The following is a 21,030-nucleotide window of genomic DNA, read 5'->3' as shown; positions in this document are numbered from 1 at the left end:
ATTCAGCCACAAGTTCTCAGTTGGATTGAGGTCTGTACTCTGTCCACCAGGACATTAACTTTATTGTTTTTAAGCCATTCTTGTGCAGCTTTGACTTTATGCTTGGGATTATTGTCTTGATGGAAAACAAATCTCCTCCCAAGTCTCAGTTCTCTTGCAGACTGCAGCAGGATTTCCTCCATAATTTCCCTGTACTTTGATACATTCATTTTACCCACTGCCTTCACGAGCTGTCCAGGGACTGCCGCAGTGAAGCATCCTCACCGCATGATGCAGCCACCACCATGCTTCACACAAGGGATGGTGTGTTTTTGATGATGTGCGGTGTTTGGCTTATGCCAAACATAGTATTTAGTCTATTAGCCAAAAAAGCTCAATTTTGGTTTCATCAGACCATAGAACCTTATTCCAGATTACTTCAGAGACTCTCACGTGCCTCTGGCAAACTCCAGCCAAGATTTCATGTAAGTATTTTTAACAGTGGCTTTCTCTTTCCCACTCTTTCATAAAGTTCTGAATCGGGAAGTGCCCAGTCAACAGTTGTGTGTGCAGTCTGTCCCATCTCAGCCACTGAAACTCATAAACCCTTCAGAGTTGTCACAGATCTCTTTGTGGCCTCCCTCACTAGTCCCCTTCTTGCATGGTCACTCAGTTTTTGTGGATAGTTTGCTCTAAGCAGATTTACCGCTGTTACCATATTCTTTGCATTTTTTGATAATTGTCTTAACTATACTCCAAGGGATATTCAGTGACTTGGAAATTTTCTAGTATCCATCTCCTGGCCTGTGCTTTTCAATAACCTTTTCATGGAGTTGCTGGAGAGTTCTTTTGTCTTCACAGTGTCGTTTTTGCCAGGGTACTGACTCACCAGCAGGTGATACAGGTGTATTTTTACTATAATCAGTTGAAACACCTTGACTGCACGTGGTGATCTCTATTTAACTAATTATGTGACTTCTAAAATCAATTGGCTGCACCAGTGATGATTTGGTATGTCATACTAAAGGGGGGGGGGGTGAATACTTATGCAATCAATTATTTTGTGTTCTATATTTGTAATTAATTTAAATCACTTTGTTAAGATCTCTTTTCACTTTGACACAAAAGAGTCTTTTGTTGATCAGTGTCAAAAAAGCCAAATTAAATCCACTGTGATTCAATATTGTAAAATAATAAAACATGAAAACTTCTGGGAGGGGGGGTTAATACTTTTTAAGGGCACTGTAAAAGAAGATAACACTGAGGCTTTATAAAACACTAGTCAGGCCACACTTGGAGTATTGTCAACAGTTTTGGTCTCCATATCTCAAAAAGGATGTGTTGTCATTGGAGGGACCCCAGAGGAAGTTCACCAGGATAATCCAGGAATGAAAGGGTTAACATGTGAGGATTGTTTAGCAGCTTTGGGTCTGTTCTCACTGGAACTTAGAAGAATGCAGGGGGACCTCATTGAAACCTACTGAATGTTGAAAGGACCAGAGAGGGTGGATGTGAAGAGAATGTTTCTTATGGTGCAGGTATCCAGCGCTAGAGGGAACAGCCTCAAAACTGGGGTGGTGGCCTTTTAAAACAGAGGTAAGGAGGAATTTTTTTTAGCCAGAGTGTAATGAATCTGTGGAATGCTCTGCGGTAGAGTAGAGGCCAAGTCCGTGGGTATACTTAAGACAGAAGTGGATAGTTTCCTGTTTGGTCAGGGCATCAAAGGACTTGGTGAGAGGGCAAGTGTATGGGATTGAATGGAATCTGGGATTAGGCATGATAGAATGGCGGAACAGACTCGACGGTCTGAAAGGCCTAATTCTACTCCTATGTCTCACGATCTGTATGAAAAGAGCTGCCACAGAAAGTGGTTGAGGAAGGTACATTAATAACCTTTAAAAGACATGTGGATAGGAAAGGATAAGGGCCAAATGCTGGCAAATGGAAATACCTGGCAAATGGGAATCATCGGCGGCATGACCAATTAGGAAAAGGGCCTGTTTCCATGCTGTTTAGCTCTCTTCCTTTGGGAATAACAATCCATTACTATCAGCTTTTAAAAGATTAGGGGACGCATCCCTGGTTAATATGTCTAATTATTTTGTTTTCCTGACAGAAGAATTTGCAGACTTCTGAATTTCCATTGAAAAACTCTTGCTTCAACCCTGAAGATACACCCTGAAATCCAGGTGTACAAGGTTCCTATGAGACCCAAAAATGGAACCTATGTTGGGCCTGCTTCTGTGCTGTACGGCACTATGACTCTAAATGCTCCTTTTTAGCACACTGGCCTTCATAAATTAAAGTATTGGATACAGGAGTTGGGATGTTATGTTGAACTTGTGGAAGACATTGGTGAGACCAAAGTTGGAGTATCATGTGCAGTTCTGGTCACTGACCTAGGAAAGATGCCAATAAGATTGAAATAGTAGAGAGAAAACTTACAAGGATGCTGAGGACCTGAATTATAGGGAAAGACTGAATAGATTAGGACTTTATTCTCTGGAGCATAGGAGAATGACGTGAGATTTGATAAATGGATACAAAATTATAAGGGGTGTAGATAGAATTAATGGCTTCGTCCACTGAGGTTGGATGAAACCGAATTGAGGCCAAAGGTTAAGGGTGAAAGGTGAAATACTTAAGGGGCACATGAGGGGAAACTTCTTCACTCAGAGGTTGGTGTAGGCTGCCTGCTTAAGTGGTGGGTGTGGGTTTGATTTCAAAATTTAAGAGAAGTTTGGTTAAGTACATAGATGTGAGCAGTATGGAGGGCTATGGTCCAGGTGCGGGTAGATGGGAGTAGGCAGAGTAACATTTTTGTACAGACTCAAAGAGCCTGTTTCTGTGCTGTAGTGCTCTATGATTCTAATACTCCGTTTAGAATCAAAATTAGGGACCATGAGCAAATATTCCAGAGCAGCTGATGACATGATTACAGGATGAGAGAAGCTAGTTGGGAGGGGTTTGGCAACCAGAGGCAACATACGTGATGGTAATTAGGAAAGAAACATTTATCTAAATTATACATCACCAGAGGAAAAGGTGTGCTGACGGCTGTGGGTGCAGACAATGCCAAATGGCATTCCAAGAGAAATTCACCTGTCATGTGTTTTCATGAAGTCCCATTCCTTCCGGACACCATTCTGTAAACAACAGAAAAAGATATGTTTCAGAAACCAATATGCGCAGGGAGCTCAGAATCATTAGATACACTATCTCACAAATGAGCAGGCAAGCACATTCGCTGTAGTTTCAGCTGCAACTTTTTGTGTGAATCCTGCTTATTAAATCCATGTTAGATACAGCCGCCTGCTGAAGTAAAAAAATAAAAGGAGTGAAGTTTGGTAAACCATTCCGTATGGACTTAGTTTCAGTTCAGAACTGTCAAATCACTAACACTAGGAATTGTCCTGTAACATACTGACAGAAAGGGTCGTGAAAATGGATTCAACATGAACGTGCCTTCAGTAGGGAAATGGATAAGATTCAGATTTATTTATCACATGTATATCAAAACATACAGCAAAATGTATTGTTTGTGCTAAAATCAACACAACCCAAGGATGTGCTGCAGGCAGCCCAAGTGTTACCACACATTCCACTGCCAACACAGCATGTCCACAGTGTTCAGCACAACAATGCAAGCAGCAACAACAACAGCAAAACTGTATCAATATCACCAGATCCAGCACTGAGGAATGAATGAACTTTTCCCACCCTCTCAGCAACTAGCTCCTTTAACTTATCCCGGTATCTGGAATGCGGGAGGGAACCAGAGCACCTGGAGGAAAACCATGTGGTCACAGGAAGAATGCACAAACTTGTCACAGACAGCGATGGGAGTTGAGCCGCAATTGCTGGTGCTGTAAAGTGTAAAGCTAACTGTTCCACTACCATACTGCCCTAGATTGTCAGGAGGAAGGGAATGGGGAGGAAAGGAGCAGTCAAATTAATTACACACAAGAGATGCTGCAGGTACTGGAAATCCTGCGCACCGCACACAAAACTCTGGAGGATTTGAGCAGGTCAGACAGCATCTATAAAGAGGAATAAACAGTCGATGTTTCAGGCTGAGATCCTTCATCAAGTTAATTACACAGCAATTCATTACACAGTTCTACCATACAGCTACCATAAATGGAGCCAATAGCCTCCTGTGATGACGTATGGCAATTGCTACTTGGAATTAATTTATTATAATCGCATGCATGAGGTACAGTGAAAAATTGTGTTTTGTGTGCCATCCATACAAATCATTTCAAGTATATTAAAGTAGTACAAGGGAAAAGCAATATGAGGATCCAGAATATAATGTTGGAGTTACAATTATAAAGAAAGTGCAGCGAAGATAGATGATAAGGCGCGAAGTAGATTGTGAGGTCAAGTGTTCATCTTTATCATACATGAGGTCCATTCAATGGTTTTATAATAGTGGGATAGAAGCGTTCTTGAGCCTGGTGGTTTGTGTTCTCAAACTTTTGTACCTTCTGCCTGATGGGAGATGAGAGGAGAGGGAACGTCTGGAATGGGAGGGATCTCTGAGTATGCTGGCCGCTTTACCAAGGCAGTGGGATATGTAGACAGAGTCCATGGAGGCATGGCTGCTTTGTGTGACATGCTGAGCTCTGTCCACAACTCACTGTGGTTTCTTGCAGTTGTGGGCAGAGCGGCTGTAACATAGAAATGCTACATCTGCCCTTTCACCTCCTGCCTCACCTCCACTCAGGGCCCCGAACAGTCCTTCCAGGTGAGGCAGCACTTCCACCCACGAATCTGTTGGGGTTGTCTATTATATCCGATGTACCTGATACAGCCTCCTCTACATTGGTAAGACCCAATGTAGACTGGAGGACTGCTTTGACAAACGCCTCCACTCTATCCGCCAAAAGCAGAGTTCCCAGCGGCTAACTATTTTAGTCCTTCTCCTCATTCTCGTTCCAACATGTTGGACCACGGTGAGCAGGCGACTCTTAGGATGAGGAGCAACACTTCATATTCTGAATAGGTAGCCTCCAATCTGAAGACATGAATATTGATTTCTCTTTCCCGTAATTTTTTAACTTCTCCCTTCCCTCTTCTTCTAATTCCAATCCTGGCTACTGATCTCTTCCCATCACCTGCCTTATCACTTTCCCAGGGTGCTCTCCCTTCTTCCCTTTCTCCCGTGGTCCACTCTCCCCTCCTATCTGGCTTCACCTATCACCTTCTATTAGTCCTTCTTCCCCTCCCCCACTTATTCTGGCATCTTTCCCCTTCCTTTCCTGTCCTGATAAAGGGTCTCAGAATGAAACATTAATGTCAACTATTTATTCACCGATGCTGCCTGAACTGCTGAGTTCCTCCAGTATTTTCTGCGTGTTACTTTGGATTTCCAGCAGCTACGTAATTTCTCTTGTGCAATACAGATAAAATGTTTTCTACGGTTGCTTGATTTTATGGAAAAACGTCACGGTGGTTGGGGAGGGAGTGAGAGGAGGCAGTGGGGGCATGTGAATGTGAAAACTTGCTGTAGTTTACAGCTTCTGGGACCCAGAAGTCTGAGGAATAAAACCAACCAGTCATGGCTAAAAAAATTCTATCAGTGCCACTGTGTAGACTTTGCCATACAAAAAAAACACCTAGCATAAATATTACTGAATGAGATTCTGTTGAAAAGCAATGACACTGCAGGAAGATAATGGCAAATCAGTACACCGGGAAAGAGAGGGGTGCTATATTGATTCCATCAATATGGAAGATGATGATGTTGTGAAGGAGCTTTGCCTAACTGGAAAAGGTGAGGGAATTCCAGCATGGGAATGAGAAAATGACAGAGTGAATGTGTGTGTGAGAGTGACAGAGTGAGTGAGAGAGTGTAACAAAGTGTGTGAGAGAGAGTGTAACAAAGTGTGTGTGAGAGAGAGTGACAGTGAGAGTGTGACAGTGTGTGAAAGAGAGAGTGACAGTGTGTGTGAGAGTGACAGTGTGTGAGAGAGAGTGACAGTGTGTGTGAGAGAGTGACTGAGTGTGTGAGAGAGTGTAACAAAGTGTGGGTGAGACAGAGTGACAGTGAGAGAGTGTGACAGTGTGTGAGAGAGATTGACAGTGTGAGAGTGACTGAGTGTGTGAGAGTGTAACAAAGTGTGTGTGAGAGAGTGACAGTGAAAGAGTGTGACAGTGTGTGAGAGTGTAACAAAGTGTGTGTGAGGAAGTGACAGTGTGTGAGAGAGTGACAGTGTGAGAGAGAGTGACTGAGTGTGTGAGAATGTGAGAGAGTGTGACAGTGTGTGAGAGAGAGAGTGACAGTGTGTGAGAGAGAGTGAGTGTGTGAGAGTGTGAGAGAGTGTGACAGTGTGTGAGAGAGAGAGTGACAGTGTGTGAGAGAGAGTGAGTGTGTGAGAGAGAGTGACAGTGTGTGAGAGTGTGTGACAGTGTGTGAGAGAGTGTGACAGTGTGAGAGAGAGTGACAGTGTGTGTGTGAGAGTGACAGTGTATGAGAGAGAGTGAGTGTGTGTGTGCATGTGTGTGTGTGAGAGAGAGAGAGAGAGAGAGAGAGAGTGACTGAGTGTGTGAGAGAGAGTGACAAAGTGTGTGAAGGAGAGTGACAGTGAGATTAGATTAAATAGAGAGGAAAATGAAGTGCCCATAAAACCATAAGACATGGGAGCAGAACAAGGCCATCTGGCCCATCGAGTCTGCTTCGCCAATCAATCATGACTGATCCTTTTTTTCTCCTCCTCAACCCAGTTCCTGATCTTCTCCCCGTAACCTTTGATGCTGTGTTCAATTAAGAACCTGTCAATCTCTGCCTTAAATACACACAGCAACCTGGCCTCTACAGCTGCATGTGGCAACAAATTCCACAAATTCATCACCCTTTGTCTAAAGAAATTTCTCCACGTCCCTGTTTTCAAAGGCGTGCCTCAATCCTGAGGATGTGCCCTCTTGTCCTAGACTCTCCCACCATGGGAAACATCCTTTCCAGATCTGCTCTGTCTAGGCCGGGTGTCGGCAACCTGCGGCTCCCGAGCCATTTGTGGCTCTTTCACCTCTGTGCTGCGGCTCCCTGTGGCTTTGGGAAATAATTGGTCAGTATTTAATTAAAATGTATTTTATGTTAGTTTGTTAGCTTTTGAAATGTAATTCTAAATTTGAAGATTATGGTGATCTTATCCGAAACGGCTCACAATTAGCCAGCATTCCGGCTAAGGGAGATAGCCTACGGGGGTTTGTGAGTACGCGTCTTTTGCAGCATCTGCGTCCATGGGGGCTGGGTTGAGGGAGGCTTAAAAGCAAGGTTGTTTAGTTCGAATAAAGCTATCTTTGACTGCAGTTTACTGACACCGCTACAACGTGTTTTTATCGCTGGCTGTCCAGACGGAAGGTGCTGAAACGCTTTGTCGCGTGTCTGGAAGAAGTGAAAACTTTCCTGGGCAGCAAAGGGCTCAACTTTCCTGAGCTGGAACAGCCAGAGTGGCTGGAAAAGCTACACTTCATGGTAGACATGACAGCGCACCTGAACACGCTGAACACAGCTCTTCAGGGGAAAGGACGCACAGCCCTGCACATGTTGGAGGATGTTTTGGCATTCGAGCGCAAGTTGACGTTGCTTGCCAGAGATTTACAGAAAGGCACTTTGTCTCACTTCCCCAATTTGAGAGAGTTCAAACAAGGTCACGACATGATAATTTCGGAGTATTTACATTCTGCAATCATCGCAATGCAAACATCGTTTGGGAAAAGCTTCTGTGAGTTCAGAGAGGAAAAAAACACATTATCCTTCCCGGTCACTCCCTTAAGCATCGATCCTTCCCTACTGAATACGACTGCATTGGCAGGTGTGAGTCAACCTGATCTTGAGATGGAACTGGCCGACATAGCCGACAAAGACATATGGGTGTCCAAGTTTAGACGCTTGACAGCAGACCTTGAAGATGTTGCCCGTCAGAAGGCTGTTCTTGCTCAGAAACACAAATGGAGTGATATTGAAAACCTTCCAAAACCGGACAAACTTGTGTTCGAAACATGGAATGCTATGCCCGACATTTATGTAAACATTAAAAAGTATGCGCTTTGAGTCCTGTCGATCTTTGGATCCACATATGTAAGTGAGCAGGTGTTCTCCAACATGAACTTTATTAAAAACAAACATCGCGCACGCCTCACAGATGACAGCTTGCGATCCTGTGTAAAGATGAAGGTGACGTCATACAGCCCTGATGTGCAGACGCTGTGCGCTGAGGTCCAGGAGCAGAAATCCCATTAACCAAGTATGATAAATATTTTAATTGCCTATTATTTTATGTATATTCATATTTTTTCATTGTTCAGTGAAATAGTCCTTTTATTTTTCAGGCTGACAGCTGGCTGATGTTATTTTTGGTTTGCTGCTGGCGGAAAATTTAAGTTCGGCGTTTTTCATAAATACAAGAAGGACTCAAATAGACATTGAGTATTTTACTTAAAAGTAACTTTCAACCCAACGTCTTTTTTTCGGAGTTCAAAATGTTTTTGTTGCATGCAGAAATGTAATTTCGTTTTCTCTGCAGGAGTTCATCAATTTCATAAATGCAACACATTATAGTTTGTTTATACATAGCATAAAGGCAAAAAAAACGTTGTATGCAGTGTTATTTCATTTTAAATGTCAAACGGGTTTTGCGGCTCCCAGTGTTTTCTTTTCTGTGGGAAACGGGTCCAAGTGGCTCTTTCAGTGGTAAAGGTTGCTGACCCCTGGTCTAGGCCTTTCAACATTCGAAAGGTTTCAATGAGATCCCCCCCCCCCCCATCCTTCTGAATTCCAGTGAGTACAGACACAGAGCTATCAAACGTTCCTCGTATAATAGCCCTTTCATTCCTGGAATCATCCTTGTAAACCTCCTCTGGACCCTCTCCAATGCCAGCACATCTTTTCTAAGATGAGGGGCCTTAAATCGTTCACACAATACTCAAGGTGAGGCCTCACCAGTGCCTCAGCATCACATCATTGCTCTAGTATTCTAGACCTCTTGAAATGAATGCTAATATAGCATTTGCCTTCTTCACCAACGACTCAACCTGCAAGTTAACCTTCAGAGTGTTCTGCACAAGGACTCCCAAGTCCCTTTGCATCTTGGCTCCACAGTGGAGAGAGTGGAAAACATCAAGTTCCTTGAGGTGCAGATCTCAGACAATCTCACCTGGTCCAGGAACAACACTGGGATTGTGAAACGAGCCCAGCAGAGATTGCATTTTCTGAGGAAGCTTAAACAAGCATCACTCTCCACTAACATCTTAACTACATTCTACAGAGGTGTGGTTGAGAGTGTGTTGACCTTTTGCATCACAACCTGGTACTCCAGCTGCAGTGCTGCCGACAAAAAAAGCCTTGCAGAGGGTGGTTAGAGGAGCAGAGAAGGTTATTGGGGCCTCCCTACCTTCTGTCCAAGATTTCTTTCAGAGTCGATGCCTCCAAAAGACACGGTACATCATTAAAGACCCCTCACACCCTCTCCATGAACTGTTTGTTCTTCTGCCATCAGGTAAACGTTACAGGAGCATCAAAACTAAAACCACAAGGCTACTAAACAGTTTCCTTCCACAGGCAGTCTGACTGCTAAATAGCTGCTCTACCTAACCCTGCTTTGGACACTCTTAACTTGCACTGGACACTTATAACTTGTTTTTAACCGACATGTGGCTGTTGTGTTTTACTATTTATTGTTATGTTTATTATTTAGTGTTGCGTTTGTCATGTTATGATTGCACTGCTCCTGGGAAACACTGTCTCATTCTGCCCTGCAGAGCTGATGTACGGTTAGAATGACAATAAGGTTTTTGAATCTTGAATCTTAGATTCCTAGATTTTCTCCCATTTAGAAAACAGTCCGCACATTTATTCCTACTACTGAAGTGCATGACCATGCATTTTCCAACATTGTATTTCATTTGCCACTGTTTTGCCCATTCTCCTAATCTGTCTAAGTCCTTCTGCAGCCTCAACCTAATTCCTCAACACTACCTTAACCTCCACCAATCTCCATATCATCTGCAAACCTGGCAACAATGGCATCTATTCCATCATCTAAATCATTTATATACAGCATAAAAAGAAGTGGTCCCAACACTGACCCTTACGGAACACCACTAGTCACTGGCAGCCAACCAGAAAAGGATCCTTTTATTCCCACTTGCTACCTCCTACCAATCAGCCAATGCTCCAACATGTGAGTAACTTTCCTGTAATACCATGGGCTTACCATGTAATACTTGTTAAACAACCTCATGTGTGGCATCTTGTCAAAGGCCTTCTGAAAGTGCAAATAAACAACATCCATTGCATCCCCTTTTATCTATCCTACTTGTCCTTAAGAATTCCAACAGGTTTGTCAGGCAGGATTTTCCCCTGAAGGAAACTATGCTGACTTTGACCTATCTTGTCCTGTGTCACTAAGTACTCCATCACCTCATCCTTAATAATTGACTCTAACATCTTCCCAACCACTGAGGTTAGGCTAACTGGTCTATATTCCTTTCTGCTGCCTTCCTCCTTTCTTAAAGAGTGGGGTGACATTTGCAATTTTCCAGTCCTCTGGTCACAGGAATGGGATGGGTAAATGGATTAGATTAAATTATCTTTATTTGTCACATGTACATCAAAGCATACAGTGAAATGGGTTATTTACATAAACAACCAACACAAATGGCCCACAAGTATCGCCATGCTTCCGGCACTAACATAGCAAGCCCACCATTTACTAACCTTAACCTGTACGTCTTTGGAATGAGGAAGAGAATCAGAGCACCCATAGGAAACCCACATGGTCACAGAGAGAACACACAAACTCCTTGCAGTCAGCAACTTCTGATCTTTGGCGCTGTAAAGCTTTACACTAACCACAGGGCATAAAAAGCTCAACTTCTGTTTATTCTATGATTTTTAAATATACAGTATCTTATGCCACAGATGACATGCAAAGCCAAATTCTGTGAATCATCAACTGTATTTATTTCCTTCTCTGCTGTCACTCTAATATGTCTCCGGACATCCATTTATGTCCAACCACATATCCAAAACTCTTTTGTCAAGCCCCATACGTTTCATCACCTCTTTACTCGCTGCCCTACAGTGGCTTCTTCCCTCACCGCCACCCATCCAAAACTTGCAAGCTCATCTGCAAGCCAAGAGCTCATCCCACCACATACCTCTGCTTAAGACAAGTCTTTTCATGGTGAGGCCAGCCAGATCATGTGGAGCTATTTAGCTGTGAGAGGAGGTTCAAATAGCAAAAGATCTAATCACTCCATCACCATTCCCAATTCTCATATTGGAGCATTCACTGTGTATTGTTCTGATTAAAAATAGAGAACATTCCGTTCCCATTAACACCAATCGCACTGAGTCTGAAAACAGCCTTGCAGTACAGAGCAATACTACCAATTAAGGAGGGTGATCACTGGTGGTGAGGAAAGCGCGTCAGGTAGAGAGACAAAGTAAGGGAACATATAAAGCAGCCAAGAATTTTATTTGTATTTAGAGATACAGCACTGTAACAGGGCCTTCTGGCTTAATGGGCCCACACCTCCCAATTAAAGATTCAGTCTAGATACCGATTAGCTTTATTTGTCATGTGTACATCGAAACAGTGAGATGCATCATCTGCATCAAATCAAATCAGCGAGGATGTGCTGGTGATCACAGTAACCAATTAACCTACTAACCTGTATGGCACTGCAATGTGGGAGGAAGCCAGAACACCCGGAGGAATCACACGCGGTCACAGGAAGAACGTAGACACTCCTTACAGTCAGCGGCAGGATAGAACCCAGGTTGTTGGTGCTACAATAGCATGATGCTAACTGCCCCTCAGGTTCCAGTTCAGGAAATTAAGTGCAGGAATAGACAGACCACTGTGTCCCTCAGATTCCAGTACAATGCACAGGTTTGCAAGTAGCATCATCGTGACTTATACCAGACTAAAATCACAGATTTCGCCAGCATCATCATGAGTACAACCCTCCCCACCTTCAAGGGTATCTTCAAGAGATGGTGCCTCAATAAGGCAGCGTCCCTCACTATCTGGTACATGCCCTTTTCTCTTTACTGCATTCAGGGTGGAGGTACAGTGACCTGAAACCTACACTCAACATTTTAGGAACAGTTTCTTCCCTTACACCTGCCCAAATGTGGTTTGGAATAGTCCATGAACACTACCTCACTGTTCCTCTTTCACACTATTTATTTATTCATAACTCATAGTAATGTTTACATCACAATCAGGTTTAATATTTCACTAGCACATCGTGATATTTGTTGTTTTGCGGCAGCAGTACATTGCAATATATAATTAAAAATCTATAATTTACAATAGTATATATAAAGTATGTATGTATACTGCATATAAAACATAAGTTAAATAAGTAGTGCAAAAAGAGAGCAAAAATAGAAAAGAAATAGTACATGGGTTCATTGTCCGTTCAGAAATCTTATGGCCAAGGGGAAGAAGCAGTTCCTAAACTATATTTTGAGGCCCCTGTACCACCTCCTTGATGGTAGCAATGAGAAAGGATGTCCTGGGTGATGGGGGTCCTTAATGACAGATACCACCTTTTTGAGGCATTGCATTTCGAAGCTGTTCTCAAAGCTGGGGAGATAGTGCCCGTGATGGAGCTGCCCAAGTTGGCAATTTTTTACAGCTTTTTCCAGTCCCGTGCAGTGGCCCCTCTATACCAGATGGTGATGCAACCAGTCAGAATGCTCTCCATGATACCTCTGCAAGAGTTTTTGTGACACATCAAGTTGCCTCAAACTCCTATAGCCATGTTGCGCTTTCTCTGTAATTGCATCAATAGCTCAGGATAAAACTTGAGAGACTTTGATACCTAGGAACTTCAAACTGCTCACTGATTCCTTGATGAGGACTGGTGTGTGTTCCCTTGATTTCCCCTTCTTGAAGTCCACAATTAATACCATGGTTTTGGTTTTGTCAGCAGTTAACCTAACACTTTACAGCACCAACAATCAGGAGTCAGTTCCTGCGGAAGTCTGTAAGGAGCTTGTACATTCTCCCCATGACTGTGTGGGTTTCCGCCAGGTAGTCCAGCTTCCTCTCACATTCCAAAATCCTATGGGTTAGGGTTAGTAAGTTGTGGGCACGCTACCTTGGTGACAGTAGCATGGTGACACTTGCAATCTGATTCCAGCACATACTTGATCATTGATGCAAACGATGTACATCACTGTATGTTTCAATGTTTCAATGTACTGGACGTGAGACAAATAAAGTTAATATTAATCTTTAATGACTTACTATCAACCTGCACTGCATTTTGTCAGTAAATGCAACACGTTATTCTGCACTCTGCTTTGATCTTATACTATTCACTGCACTGTGTAATGATTTGATCTGCATAAACAGTACGCAAAACAAACTTTTTACTTTGGAAAACGTGACAATAATAAACTAATTTACTAGCCACAAATCTGAATTCTCATTACCTCTAATAACTCTCTATCTACTTGCATCTTAAAAATATTCAGACTCTGTTAAAATCATCCTTTGTTGAAGAGAGTTGCAAGGTAGTGCAGCTCTCGGGGGGGGGGGGGGAGAGGGGGATTAATACTTCACCTCAATTTTAAATGAGTGACCCCCTTAATTTTAAACAACAACCACTATTTTCAGATTTTCGAACAAGAGGAAATACCCTCTCATTGCTCCATCAAGATTCTTCAAAATTGCACATACCTCAACTCAGCTAAATTTCAGCAGAGACAAGCTGAGCCTGTTTAATCTATTTTTCCATAAGAGTCATAGAGCTACTCAGCATGAAAACAGACCCTGCAGCCCATCATATCTACACTAAGTTGCCTACCTGACCTAGTCCCATTTGCCTGCATTTGGCTCATATCCCTCTAAAATGTTCCTATTGTGTGTATAATTCTACTCGCTGCTCCCACCCTCCCTGGCAGTTCATTTCCTATACCACCTCTCCCTCCCACCCTCTGAGTGGCGAACTTGTCCCTTAGGTCCTATTTAAATCTTTCCCTTCACCTAAAATTAACCTCAAGATCTTCCTAATTCACTTTTTTTGCATTATTTATTTATTATATATTCTTATTGGAATTTAAAGTATTGCAGTGCAATGCTGTTGCGAAACAATAAATTTCACAACATACAATACTGTCCAAAAGTCTTAGGCACCCTAGATTTTTTACATGGTTTCAGATGGCATGGCCTCAACAGAGCCCTGATCTCAATACCATCAAGGCTGTCTGGAATTATTGGGAGAAACAGAAGCACGCGAGACAGCCAAAGTCTGCAGATTTATGGCTAGTTCTCCAAGATGCTTGGAACAGCCAATTTTCTAATAAAACTGCACAATGTACCAAAGAGAAATGATACAGTTTTAAATGCAAAGTGTGGTGACACCAAATATTGATTTGATGTAGTTTTTTTTACTGTTCACTGCTCCTTATACTAATTTTTTTTTGATATTTAGAAACTTTTCATCACCTTTGAAAGCATCTTCGCTTTACAGTAATTTTATATGCACAGGACCGTATGTCAGTGATAATAAACCTGATTCTGATACTATGCTCTCTAGTTTTAAACTCTCCTGCCCTGGGAAAGAGACTGTGATCATGCTCCTTATCTATGGACCTTCATAATTTTATAAACCTCAGCATGATCAACTCCCAGCCTCGTATGCTAAGAGGGAAAACAGTCCCAGCCCATCCAGCTTTTTCTTGTAACTCAAGCCCTACAGTACCTGTTTCAAACTGCTAGAGGAAGTGGTATAGGCTGGAACAGTTATGACATTTAAAGACATTTAGACAGGTACAGGGATAGGAAAGATTAAAAGGGATATGAGTCAAACAGAGGCAAATGTGACTAGCTCAGTTTGGCAACTTGCTCAGCATGGACAAGTTACAAAAGAACACAAGAAACAGGAGCAGGAGTCAGCCATCCGGCCCATCGAGCCTGCTCTGCCACTAAATAAGAACATGGCTGATCTGGCCATAGACTCAGATCCACCTACCTGCCTGTTCCTCATAATCCTTAATTTGCCTGCTATTCAAGAAAATCTATCAAACCATGTCTTAAAATACAAGGTTGAAGGATGTGATTTCTGTGCTGTATAGCACTATAATGCCCTTGTAGAACTCAGCAGGTTAGGCAGCATCTATAAAGGAGAATAAACAGTCGAAATTTCAGGCTCCATTAGGATTAGTTCCATGATGTACTGAGCTGTGTCTACAACCCTCTGCAGTTTCTAGTGGTAATGGGCAGAACAGTTGCCATACGCAGCTGTGAAGTATCCAGACAAGGTGCATTGATACAAATTGTTGAGATTCAATGGCCTTACTCCCATCCCTCCCTCCCTGAATGGCTCCATCTCTCTCTCTGCAATTCCACATCCTACCGCCCAGCTCCTCCTACATGCTTACCATTCCATCCGTCCCCTGAGAGAGCCGTACTATTACACCGATGCAACGTGTAGCTGCAAGTATAGCACATATTAGGTTAAGACTACACTTCAGTCATGCACTGCTTGTGACAGAGCCCACAGGCAGGTAACACATGCATAGCCCATAAAACATTTATGGACTATTGCCCTGAAGGGGCTGGAGGGGGAGTGTGTGCATGTCAGATCTGTTAGACTGATGGGCCTGTGTATACATGGATTACAAGCAGCAACTGGAATGGATTGCGTGTTAAAACATTTTAGACACAGGGGAAGTGGGTCTGAGAGCAGCTCTCATATTCACAGGCAAATCTGATCATTGTCATAAAAACCCCAAACAATTCAGCCACTGATCTTCAGGAAGTGGGATCCTAACCACAACCTCAGTAAAACCCAGAGACAGTCCCCCTGGTGTTTGGGTAATGGTTTTGTTCTTTAACCAACAACACTAAAAATAGATTAACAGGTCAGTTTTCCGATTGTTACTTGTGGCCAGATGAAGGGTCTCAACCCAAAACATAAGACTGCTGCAGTATTTTCTATGCATCACTCAAGACTTACAGCATCTGTAGACTCTATTGTGTAAAATTGGCTGTTTTTTTCCCTTCAGTGACTACACTCCAAAATTATTTGGGAGGGTGTTGATACCATAAATGTAGACTTTCCTCTAAAGTTAAGGGGACCTCAAGTGTTTCAACCACGGGTCAAACGGGAAGTCCGGAGGTCGAGGCCCAATGGCTGAAGTCTGGGGTTTGCAGGTCAATGGGGAAATCAGAGGCCCGATGTTTGTGAATCCCATGGAGGCTGAGGGCCCAGAGTCAGCCTATACTAGGTGTTAGAGGACTGTCTGTGTGTGTGATTGGGTGGGAGCAGGGAAGGAGCTTGTTTTGTTGCTGTTCTACTGAGCACTGTAGATATGCCATGTTTGCACTAGAATGTGTGCAAACACTTGCAGGCTGCCCCCACCCCCTGCCCTGCATATCCTGACGTTGTGTTGGTTGCTAACTAAGATGGCACATTTCACTGTATGTTTCAATGTACAGTACATGTGATAACTAATTGAATCTGAATTTGAATCTGTCTAGAGCCTGAGAAAGGCAGCACACAACCGCCTAGTGAAGGTTTACTGCTTCATTTTAGTGTTTAACTCTGCACATATACTAAAAAAGGAATCAACCTCTTCCAGCTTGACTTTAATTTGGGTTGGGGAGAGTCAGTTGATTGAGAGATGTGAACAGGATAAATGCAAAGGCTTGGAGCCAGTGCACCACACCCATACCCCACATCACAAATTCCACATGCCACTTTCTTTTGATCTGTGATTGCCTGCATTTGCTGTCCACCTGACTGACAGGAAACTCGCTCACAGCTTCCTGCCCTGATTGTATTAAATCAGTCCCTGATAACACTGGGCATACAAAGCCTAGGCAGACAATGGAGCAAGAGTGGGAACTCTGCAGTGGCTACCAAATACTCCATCCTAGCCAAAGTCAATGGCATCACCTGATAACTCGAGTTGACCCAGGTTCCCACCCTCCCTCACTTGCTCACTCTGTTTGCCGAGTTGCTGTGTAACCCATTGCCAGTGAGTTGTGTAATCATTAACTCCTCGAACAAGCTGCTCTCAGCAGCACTAACTGTGCATTGTGCACAGAAAGGATTCCTATTTATCTATGTGGGAGACGGAGGGGGGGGGGGTGAGAGAGAGGGAGGGAGAGAGAGGAAGAAAGGGATGAGGAGAGAGGGGAAGTGGGCTGTAAGAAAGATGGGGAGAGAGCGAGGAAGGGGTGAGGGAGAGGAAGTGAGAGAGGATTGAGAAGAGGGGTTGAGAGTGGGGAGAGGAAGAGGGAAGTGAGAGAGAGGAAGGGGGTGAGGGAGAGCAAGAGGGCTGGGAGAGAGAGGAAGAGAGGAAGAGAGCACAGAGGGGTGAAAGAGAGAGGAAGAGGGAGAGAGAGAGAGAGGGGGTGAGGGAGAGAGAGAGAGGAAGGGGGGAGAGAGAGAGAGACAGTGGGCAAGGGATGGATAGAGGGAGAGAAAAGGAGAGAGGGGAAGGGAAAGGGGGGCAGAGAGGGTGAGAGAGAGAGAGTGAGAGAGAGAGGAATTGGGGTGAGAGAGAGAGGAAGAGGGGTGAGGGAGAGAGAGGAAGAGGAAAGAGAGAGGGAGAGAGAGCACAGAGGGGTGAGAGACAGGAAGAGGGGGAGAGAGAGAGGGGTGAGGGAGAGAGAGACAAGAGGAACAGTGGGCAAGGGATGGATAGAGGGAGAGAAAAGGAGAGAGGAGAAGGGAAAGGAGGGCAGAGAGGGGAGAGAGAGAAGAGGGGTGAGAGAGAAGGGTGAGAGAGGAAGAGGGGTGAGGGAGAGAGAGAGTGAAGAAGAGGGGAGAGAGAAACACAGAGGAACAGTGGGCAAGGGATGGATAGAGGGAGAGACAGAAAGGGAAAGAGAAAAGGAGAGAGGGGAAGGGAAAGGGGGTCAGAGAGGGGAGAGAGAGGGGAGAGAGCGGGGAGAGAAAGAGAGAGAAACACACGGATGTGAGACAAGGAGAGGAATAGAGTGGGTGCAGGAGGGATTAAAGTGGTAAAGAAAGTGAGTATTGAGAAGGAGGATAAGGAAGTCGCATTGGAGCTACATAAAACTTTGGTTAGGCTGCACTGTGTGCCCCATTACAGGAAGGATGTGGAGGCTTTGGATTGGGTGTAGAAAAAGTTGACAAGAATGCTGTCTAGATTAGACGGTATGAGTTAGTAGAAGTTGGACAAATATGAACTATTTTTACTTGGCAGAGGGGAGATTTCATAGTTGTCTATGAAATTATGGGAGGCATAGATGGGCTAGATTGTCTTTCTTTCCCAGATAGGGCAAATGCACTGTAACGGAAGGAATTTAATCAAACCACAGTGCGTGACATTGGCCAGTAAGTTCCCTGCGTGTAACCCAATCCATGCAATGTTTTCTTTCGGAAGGAAGCAGCAGCCGTTATGTCTGAGTGGTCCTGCTCTGATCATTGAAAGCTCAGCCAGTGTCCACGGCATGTTGCAACCTGAACGTTCCACTGACTGCACAAATGACATATTGAGGAGAAAGTACTTGAAACTACTTCAAGGGAAAGGGCGGGAGACTGAGAAAGAGCGCCTGCCCCAGCTGCCAAGAAGCAACCTAGCAATGTAGGAATTTAAGATAAGAGGAGCAGGAATAGGATAGGGCAGCTAGCAAAACTCTTTCCAGCACCAACACTCGGGGTTCAGTTCCCACCATTATCTGTAAGGAGTCTGTATGTTCTCCCTGCAAACACAAGAGACTCACAAGATAATAAAATCCAGAGCAACACACACAAAGTATTGAAGGAACTCAGCAAGTCAGGCAGCATCTATAGAGATGAATAAACAGCCGACATTTTGGGATGAGACCATACATCCTCGTTCTCCTTGTGATCGTAGGGTTTCCTCCAGCACTAGCTTCCCCCCACATTCCAGTAACATATGGGCTGGGTTTAGTAAGAGGCAGACACCAATGTTGTCACAGACGTGTGGAAACACTTGTGGGGTGCCCCCACACAGCCTTAGACTGTGTTGCTTGTTGACACTAATGGCACTTTTCACTGTATGTTTTAATCTACATGTGACAAATAAAGCTAATCTTACTTTACAAAATCTCAGCCCCTCAAGTCTGACCCACCACTCAAGTATGATTGCAGCTGAACTCCAAGCATTCACCACCTTCTGCAAGAAGTAGTTTTAAATAACCAACCTATATTGTAACGGCAATCTCCTCTTTTGAGACGTTCTCTCTGCTGGAAATATCTCAGCATTTACCCCATTATGATCCCTTAAGATCACCCTCAATATTCTAAACTCTAAAGAATAAACATAGGTCCAATTCCTTTAGTGAACTCCTGTTGGGACAACCCTGTCATCCTGGAATTAGCCTAGTGAGTCAGTGAGTAAATAGGGGGGTAAAATTGTGTATTACAAATACTATCTGACAAAGGCAGGCTCAAGATATTATCAGTCACAAGATGACTGCATTGTTACAGTGTGGAGAGGCTTTCTACCTACATTCTCTTACTCCCGAGACAGACCAAAAGACAAAGGAACAGTATTAGGCCGTCTGGCCCATCAAGTCTGCTCCGCCATTCCATCATGGCTGATTCATTTTCCCTCACAACACCATTCTTCTGACTAATCGTCATAACCTTCAATGCATTTATGAATCAAGAACCTATCAACCACCACGTTAAGTGTATCCAGTGACTTGGCCTCAACAGTAATGAATTCCAAAGACTCACCGCCCTCTGGCTAAAAAATTCCTCCTCATCTCTGTTCTAAAGGAACACTCTTCTAATCTGAGGCTGTGCTTTCTGGCCCTAGACTCTCCCACCTTAAGTAGGCCATAAAGATCAGGTGAAAGTTCAAGTTCCGTTTATTGTTATTCAACTGTACACATGTATACCGCCAAATGAGACAAAATTCCTCTGGACAAGTGCACAACACAGTCCCTATAGCTCACACATGCAACACAAAGTAATATTACCACTAGTAAATTAATAATTAAAAAGTTGCACTTACAAGTTAAAAAGTAAATAGTATAATGTTAGTGGTGTTACATGCATGATGATACATGGGTGGTGGCAGGGTGTTCAGCAGTCTCACGGCCTGGGAGAAGAAGCTGTTTCCCATCCTAATAGTTCCTATCTTAATGCAGTACCTCCTGCCTGATGGTAGGGGGTCAAAGAGATTGTTAGACAAATGGGAGGGATCATTGACAATGCTAAGGACCCTGCATATGATAAATATGATAAAAGAGAGACGCCAATGATTCTCTCAGCAGTTCTTGCAATCCTCTGTCGGGACTTAGGGATAGATGCCTTGCAATTCCCGTACCAGATGGTGGTACAGCTGGTCTTGATGGTGCTCCCATAAAAATTGGTTACAATGGGGGGTGGGGGGGGGAGAACCTCACTCAAAAAGTTCAAAGTAAAGTTATTACCATGACACCATATACAACCCTGAGATTTATTTTCTTGCAGACATACTCAATAAATTGAATTGACTTTATTACATCCTTCATGTACATGAAGAGTAAAAATCTTTACATTACATCTGTCTAAATGTGCAATGATAGTAATTTATAATAAATATTATGTATTATGTACAACAGGATAGTCAATATAACATAGAAATACAGTTGTGTCAGCATGAATTCATCAGTCTGATGGCCTGGTGGAAGAAGCTGTCCCGGAGCCTGTTGGTCCTGGTTTTATGCTGCGGTACCATTTCATAGAACATAGAATAGTACAGCACATTACAGGCCCTTCAGCCCACAATGTTGTGCTGACCCTCAAACCCTGTCTCCCATATAACCCCCCACCTTAAATTCCTCCATATACCTGTCTAGTAGTCCCTTAAACTTCACTAGTGTATCTGCCTCCACTATTGACTCAGGTAGTGCATTCCACGCACCAACCACTCTCTGAGTAAAAAACCTTCCTCTAATATCCCCCTTGAACTTCCCTTCGCTTACCTTAAAGCCATGTCCTCTTGTACTGAGCAGTGGTTCCCTGGGGAAGAGGCGCTGGCTATCCACTCTATCTATTCCTCTTAATATCGTGTACACCTCTATCATGTCT

General features: G+C 43.6%; 1 protein-coding gene across 2 annotated transcripts in view; it reads right to left on the bottom strand.

The window, feature by feature from the left end:
- nudt14 (nudix (nucleoside diphosphate linked moiety X)-type motif 14) overlaps window positions 1-21,030 on the bottom strand; it is a 122,430-nt gene that overhangs the window by 36,029 nt on the left and 65,371 nt on the right. For both annotated transcript variants that reach the window (XM_059960838.1, XM_059960846.1), the window contains exon 2: window positions 3,082-3,125. In XM_059960838.1, coding sequence (XP_059816821.1) covers window positions 3,082-3,125 — 44 coding nt within the window. The remainder of the gene's footprint in view (window positions 1-3,081; window positions 3,126-21,030) is intronic.

This window comes from Hypanus sabinus, chromosome 2 (genome assembly GCF_030144855.1).
Source record: "Hypanus sabinus isolate sHypSab1 chromosome 2, sHypSab1.hap1, whole genome shotgun sequence".
Classification (NCBI taxonomy): domain Eukaryota; kingdom Metazoa; phylum Chordata; class Chondrichthyes; order Myliobatiformes; family Dasyatidae; genus Hypanus; species Hypanus sabinus.
Note: the sequence above shows the minus strand (reverse complement) of the source record. Positions and strands in the feature narration are given on the sequence as shown.